At 59.6% G+C, this 7,431-nt stretch overlaps 1 protein-coding gene across 1 annotated transcript; it reads left to right on the top strand.

Moving 5' to 3' along the window:
* The first annotated feature begins 603 nt into the window (after window positions 1-603).
* Window positions 604-7,410, top strand: RNF166 (ring finger protein 166). Its single transcript, XM_012812022.1, has 5 exons — window positions 604-863; window positions 4,708-4,864; window positions 6,437-6,549; window positions 6,733-6,847; window positions 7,204-7,410. The coding sequence occupies exons 1-5, from the start codon at window positions 709-711 to the stop codon at window positions 7,408-7,410; spliced, it is 747 nt and encodes a 248-aa protein (XP_012667476.1). The 5' UTR covers window positions 604-708.
* Window positions 7,411-7,431: the final 21 nt, after the last annotated feature.

Genomic DNA, 7,431 nt, shown 5'->3' with positions numbered 1-7,431 from the left:
GAGGAGAGAACGTAAACACAAGTTACATGCCCCCCACACCTAGTGGCCTTTGGGTAGACAGCTCCAGTTTCTCACCCTAAGCTGGGTCAGAGGACGACACCCTGATACCCACACAATCCAAGACAGGTGTTTTGTCCAAACTACCAAATTAAGAATGGACAAAGGGGAGAATGTTTGGCCCAGAAAGACCGCCCCTCCCAGGCGCTGTCAGCGACCGGGTAGTCCCCAGCGGCAGCTGGAATGAAAGATGCGAGCCCGTTCCCGGGGCCGCCCCCACGCTGGATGGCCACTCCCCGACTGCCGCGGAGCGAGGGCCACTCTGCTCCGGAGGATGGGCTGGACGACCGCTAGGTCCCTCCCGGGCTTCCCGGAGTGCGGCACCCAGGAAGAAGGCAGGGCTCACCGCCGCTGGTTTTTACCCGGGCCGCGGGGCTGGCTGCGACTCCTCGGTCGCCGGCTCCCCGTAGTTCTCGCCCACCTGGCACATAGCGGCCGAGTCGGCTCACAGGAAGTAGCTGAGGCAGCAGCGACAACAGCTCGGGTCTCACTTTGATGACGCCAGACCAGTGCCGGTGCCCTCGGAAGGCGGGCGGCGAGGGCGCGCTCCGGTGACGTCACCGCCGCCGTCGCGGCCGTGACGCGCGGGCCGGACCGGGCCGGGCCGGGGCAGGACAGTGGGGCAAGCGGCGGCGTGGGCCGGGCCCCGGAATGGCGATGTTCCGCAGCCTGGTGGCCTCGGCGCATCAGCGGCAGCCGCCGACTGGGTCTGCGGGCGGCGATAGCGGCCTGGAGGCGCAGTACAGCTGCCCCATCTGCCTGGAGGTCTACCACCGGCCCGTGGCCATCGGCAGCTGCGGCCACACGTGAGCGCGCCCGGCTGGGGGCCGCGGGTGGGAGCGCCCCGACCCGGGAGGTGTCCCGAAGCCGGCTGCCGTCCGAGTGCGGCCCCGGCGCGGGGAGTCGGGGCGCAGAGGACTAGGGGCGCGCCGGGGGTCTGGGCTTCCCAGCGCGGCGTCGTTCCTGTTCTCTGGGCGCGAGCGTCCTCAGCCCAGGCTCCAGCTCGCCGGCTCCAGGTGCTCGGTGCGACCACGGCTGGACGCTGGGCACGACCTGCAGCGCCACCCAGCCGCAGAGCCCCCAGGGGCTGCTGACGGCCACAGCGGGCCGCCCGGGTACTCAGAGGGCAGCCGACGCAAACGCTGCGCCAGTCGCCGTCCATTTGATCTGGTGAAGTGCAGTGGACAGTTGTAAATAAATGACTTGTGGCTTTTGCTGTCAGCTGTTTTTCAGACCCACTGCCTGCTTGTTCCCTAAAGTTAGGGGAGAGACTTGTTTGGGGTCTGGTGTTGTTTTGTTAGGTTTTTAAGAACTTGGGTCACACTGATCACTGCGTAACCAGGCTGGCCTGCACTTTGCAGAGGTTTCTAGCTGCACCAGGGCCCTCTGGGTGTTTCAGGAACAGAAACGTTTAGGATGTGCTTCTCCTTACTGAAGGGAGCTGTGCTCACGGAGGGAGCGAGGTCACAGAGGTCACTCCAACGCCTCTCCTAAGTGCCAAATGCAGCTCTGGAGCAAAATTGTCAGGGTGGAGCTGGAGGGCTTCCTTGCAAACCAGGCTGCTGAGGAGGTGGAGTCAGGCCACTATACCCAGGCAGGTAGGAGGCCCTAGAATATTTTGCAAAGGCAGCTGACTTCAGAGGCTCCAGATACAAAGAGGAAGCGGAACTGCTGGGGGGGCGGGGGGCCATGCTAGTCACCCAAGAGGCTGAGGAGGGACGCTTTTCCTGGGCGCCAGTGACAGGAGGCCCAGGCTCCTCCCCACACCAGCAAAGCTCTGCTGAGCTCTCTTGTAAGGATGCCAGGGGTGCTGCACCTGCTCAGTTACTCCCTGCTGTGACATTTTGGCTGGCAGCCTCCAAATGGAACTTAACTTCTGCACTGTGCACGTGTGAGTGGGTGTGTGTGTCTTTCTGCTGTAGGTCTTCCAGCCTGTTGCTAAGAGCTGTAAGGCTTGTCTCAGGCCTCATGGTAGAGGCTGCTGGTCTCTTCACCTGCTGTCACCATGACATGGACCCCAGCATTCCGGTTTCCTTTCTGCACAGATCAGTATTTGCTTTTTCCCCCCAAATATCTTCTTTTAAGCTGTAACTTTCAGAATACAGAACTGGATAGAATTGCACAGGCCTCTCCCTGATGCTTTTTTTGGCAGGGTTCTGGTGTTGGGTCCTGTAGGATCCTTTTCACAGCCTTTGCCTTCAGCAGGCTTTCTCCCTGGCTGTCTCTGCTGCGTTTGTTTTCTGACTGTGCTCTTGCTGCCTCTTTCTCACAGCTTCTTGTTGAGTGTTGTTATGGCATATGTGCAAATGGGCACTGAGAGGTTAAAGGGGCATGTGTTTCCTTTAAAACATTTGCTGATGGCTAATTTTTCCTTCCGTGAGCTCCCTGACCAGAGCTGTTTCCTTTCCTGGGACAGGTTTCTTGTGAGAGTACTGGGTGTGGGGGCAGACACCCTGCTCTGGCTCAGACAGGAGGCCCCTCGGCACAGCAGTGTGTCCCAAGGATAGCCCAAGCGGTGTGCCATGTCCTCAGGTCCTGAGACAGCTGGGAAAGCCTTCATAAGGCAGCCTCTGCCCATCATGACAGCGACAGGTTTTGTGAGACTGGCCTGCTGGCCATGTAGGTCTCTGAAACCTTGGCCTGTCCTGGCCCCCCTTCAAGAGGGCCAGGCAGGAACAACACGTCAGAGGTGCTATGGTGGACTTGAGTTCTCACTGTTGCAGTCCCAGTCCCAGCTGCCTCCCAGAGGCTGGTGACACCCACATCCACTGCCCTCAGCTGCTTCATCTGACTGAGAAGCTGCTCTGCACCAGCCTCTGGGCAGACATGGGCAGGAACTCTGTGGGAGGAGCAGGGCTTCTGGGGGGCGCTCAGCACAGCAGGGTGGCAGTCCCTGGAAACTAGGCCGCCAGCCACCTCCTCATCAGGACACTTGGTTCTGCCTCCTGCCCCCTCAGGGACAGAACACAGAGATGGCTGGGCTGCCCTGCAGGTGAGGCTGGGTCCCTCTTGTGCAGCCCTGTGTCCTGCTAGGGAGGAGGAGGGAGCTGGCCCCTTGGCCAAATCTGGTGGTCTTTCCTTGGGGATACCCTTCCCAGGCCTTGCACTGGGTAAGGTGGCTGCAAGGCAACCCACAGCCTGGGGTGGCCTCTGGTTTTAACAGCTCTCTAGAGACAATTCACACACCCTGCAACTCGCTTATTTGAAGCCTACCATTCAGTGGTCATCCCAGACAGAGACCAGCAGCCTTCCCACCCTTCCACAGCCCTGGCAGCCACTGACCTGTTTTCTGTCCCTATGGGTTTGTCTATGGACAAATGCCGGATGCTCCATAGAGTTGGTATCTACAATACAGAAGATTTGTGTTGGCTTCCTCCATGCCCTGTCCTCAGGGCCTCCCCACCTGTACACGTCAGTGCTGCTTCCCTCCCTGTCGTGGCTGGAGACCCTCCATGGTGTGTGACACCACATCTGTTCATCAGTCCAGATGCTAGTGGACCCCTGGGCTGTGTCCACTTCTGCTGAGGACGCCTGTGTGCAGGTCTCACCAGCACCTTGCTTAGTGATTGAGGCGAGAGACCTCCTAGCAGTGAGGTGATTGAACTGTGGGTGGTGGCAGGATGGCCCTTGAAATACCCACTGGGGCCCTCTGGGGCTGGGATCTCCCTTGGAAACCTGCAGGTGGTGCCTGGGGAGACTTCACCCTACTTGAGGGAGAGAGGTAACTGCTGAGGCCTTTTTACTCTGTAGGAAAAGGCATGTCAGGAACCTCCTACTTCTGACAGGTCTCAGGTCTGAGAATGAGTCTTGCCTCCACTTAGGTGCAAAGCTGAATGTGGGAGTTACCAGCCATGTGTAGGAGAGGTCCCACCGCTTTGCCTGGAGGCTGGGTCTTTTTGCTAACATGGCCTTTCCTTGAGAAGGATGTGAGAATGTCTTAATGGCAGAGAGAGCTCTTGCCCCTTAGTTCAGTGGAGCGCATCTTCACATACCCCCACAGGCCAGCCTGCTGCCTGTGCATAGGAGAAGGGGTGTGCGTTCTGGAAGTCTGCAAAGTAGTATCTTTCTGCAGGGTCTAGGACAGCTGCCCCCAGGAACACCCTGCTGCTGGGAGCCGAGTACACACGGTGCTACTCTCCTTCATGGTGTCTCCAGGGCACAGGGCCAAGAGGGTCTGCGGAACCTCTGCCCAGATGGAGCAGGAGCCCCTCCTGGGGGGCTGTCCCACCGACCTGGGGGTGCCCTGCCTCCTCACCTGGTCTAGCCCTTCTCATCCCTGGGCCTAGAGGTTTCCTGTCCTACAACTATTAGTGATTTTACTCCCCAAGGGCAGCACTTGCAGTGTTCCCAGGGTCCCCCAGCGGTCACTCTTCTGGGCTGACACCTGCGCTGAGGAGCCCAGGTACAGCCCTGCCCCCACCCAAGAACAGCAGGGGTCCTGCTGCTGGGAGGCAACTCTGGCCACCTTTTAGCCAGAGGGGCCTGTCCAGCTGGCGGGCCTTTGGCACAGGCATAACTGTCTCCAGAAATGCTGACAGTTGCGGAGAAGCTGTCCCCTGGACCCTGAGCATGCTAGGGCCTGAGCAAGGCCTGGGGTGCAGGGCTAGAGGCCCAAGCTGCCTGCTGGCCCTCAGGCCCATGTCCCTGCAGGTTCTGTGGGGAATGCCTCCAGCCGTGCCTGCGGGTACCATCTCCCCTGTGCCCACTCTGCCGCCTGCCCTTCGACCCCAAGAAGGTAGACAAGGCTGCCCAAGTGGAGAAGCAGCTCTCATCCTACAAGGCGCCCTGCCGGGGCTGCAACAAGAAGGTACCCACCACCTACTTGGGCTTCCCTGGGTCAGAGCCGGGCACTTTTAGTGGGGCGGCTTCAGGCCACAGGTTCTGCTTCCCAGCAGAGGAAGGATGCAGGGACCATCTCCCTTCCTGCCTAGGGACCAGCTGCTCTGCCCCTGCACCAGGAAGCCTGCCAGCCCCCCCCCCATCTCTTCTCAAAGTGACAACTGAGAGCCCGTTAGAACCTCGGGCACCCCTGTGCACTGTGGCCAATGCAGGGACCCCAAGGCTGAGCTGCAACCCTTAGCCTTGGGATGCTTCAACTGCCAGCTGCCACTGCAGGCTGTGGCAGGGCAGGCAGCACCTCTTGGGGTCTCTGAGGCAGAGGTGAGGCCACAGGCAGAGTCAAGGGTGTCAACTAGTGCTGGGCAACCCCCAGCCCCGTTTCCATCCTCTAACCCTGGACTCCTAGCACACAGCTCTATCTTCCCTAATGTGTACTAGGTCTCTCTGTCCAGCAGCCTTGGTCAGGGTTGGGTGCCAAGCTGGTATCCAGAGGGCCCCATGGCAGTGCCCTCAAGAGGACCTGTCACCCTAGATGCCTGGGTGGTTCTGTTTGCTGAGCACATGCCCTGCACCCACAGGAGCAGGTGCCCCTCGCTTGCCCCTCAGTCCTGAGTCTTGTGGCATTTGCTAAGTGGCAGGACATGGTGGTCTCTACCTCCCAGGGAGGGCTGGCCATGGCCTCTCCTATTCTGGGCCATTTATCTACCATGCTGAGAGTTACTTGCCCCCGGCATGAGAGCAGTTCTGTCCCTTCTGTGTTCCATGAGCTGGGTTTCTGCCCTCAACCAAATCATCCTGCTGTGACTCAGGTGGGACACACTGACAGTTTTGTTGTGTCACATTGTATGTGTCACACCTGATTAGGAGTTCCATCAAAGACATTTGTCTAGTCGGCCAGACACAGTGGCTATCATCCCAGCACTCTGGGAGGCTGAGGCAGGAGAATCACTTGAGCTCAGGAGGTGAAGACCAGCCTGAACAAGAGACCCCATCTCAACTAAAAATAGAAAAACTAGTCCCAACTACTCAGGAGGCTGAGGCAGGAGGCTCTTCTGTGCCCAGGAATTTAAGGTTGCTGTGACCTAGGACACTATGGCACTCTAGCCTGGGTGATAGCGGGAGACTCTTATCTCAAAAAAAAAAAGGAAAAAAAATGTTTCTCTTAAAGGATTTTTTCTGGTGGCTCCTATTAAGAGGTGTGTTTTTCCTTAGAGCTGTTCTCATGGACAGCTAAGCTGGCTACCTTTGGGAGTGGCCGAGCACTGGCTCTGAGCAGTGCCAGCTCAAGGGCTGTGGGGCTCAGCAGCTGGTCTCCAGGACGCTGCAGCTCCCTTGCCTGGCATCTGTCCTCCACCTGGTTTCCTCACAAACCAGAAACCCTGTCTATAGGCTGCTGCCTAGGGCCTTTCATTGTTTTAGGAGCAGAAGGGGCTGGGTCCCCTTGCTGCAGCTGACACAGACCCTTGTAGTTCTGTCCTGGACACCTGAGGCTCTGCCCTGCTGGGCCCTCAGGGCTGTCTTTCCTTCTCACCTGCCCCAGGTGACCCTGGCCAAGATGAGAGTGCATGTCTCCTCCTGCCTGAAGGTCCAGGAACAGATGGCCAACTGCCCTAAGTTTGTCCCTGTGGTGCCCACATCCCAGCCTATCCCCAGGTAGGAGCTGCTGGGGGAAGGGAGGGCCAGAGTCCATGGGGGTCCTCACCAAACTGTAAGAGGAGCCTGTGGAAGCAGGGCCCTGGGGTTGGGGACACCTGGGGTGTTGGGGGCCAAGTGGAAAGTGCAGGCCGGGCCCCTGCTGCAGTGCCCACTCACCCCGCCCCCACCCCGCCCCGCCAGCAACATTCCTAACAGGTCCACCTTCGCCTGCCCATACTGTGGTGCCCGCAACCTGGACCAGCAGGAGCTGTTGAAGCACTGTGTGGAGAGCCACCGCAGTGACCCCAACCGTGTGGTGAGCAGCTGCTGGGCTGGGGGAGGCAGGGGTGGAGCGCACATCCTGGGAAACCTGGTCCCTGCAAGGCTGGGGCTGGGCTGCCTGGGACCCCAGGGCGGCTGACTCGCTGCCCAGTAGCACCTGGTGGAGGCTGGGAAGAAAGAGTCCATGCCTTTGGGGTGAGGTACGGTTGTGGGGACAATCACACATTATGGGCCAGACCGTGCCCCCTGTGCCAGTCCAGTGGGCCTTCCCAGGCCGGGGCAGCACTGCCAGGGACGTGCAGCCTCGGGGCATGGAGGGAGATGTTCCAGGTGCTGGAAGTGCCTTCTCCTGCTGCATGGAGCCCAGCTTGACCTAGTGCCCGGTTCCAGGTCTGCCCCATCTGCTCGGCGATGCCCTGGGGCGACCCCAGCTACAAGAGCGCCAACTTTCTGCAGCACCTGCTCCACCGGCACAAGTTCTCCTATGACACCTTCGTGGTGGGTTTTGTCCTGCTCTTCCCTCCCTGGCCTCCCACCCTCCTGCCAGCCTCAGGGTCCCTGTGTCATGGGAAGCCGAGAACACAAAAGCTTAGGTAGGGCTGCACCTCTTCTGGTTTC

The sequence above is a fragment of the Otolemur garnettii genome, unplaced genomic scaffold (assembly GCF_000181295.1).
Source record: "Otolemur garnettii isolate 467f Iridium unplaced genomic scaffold, OtoGar3 scaffold00185, whole genome shotgun sequence".
In the NCBI taxonomy this organism is placed as follows: domain Eukaryota; kingdom Metazoa; phylum Chordata; class Mammalia; order Primates; family Galagidae; genus Otolemur; species Otolemur garnettii.
Note: the sequence above shows the minus strand (reverse complement) of the source record. Positions and strands in the feature narration are given on the sequence as shown.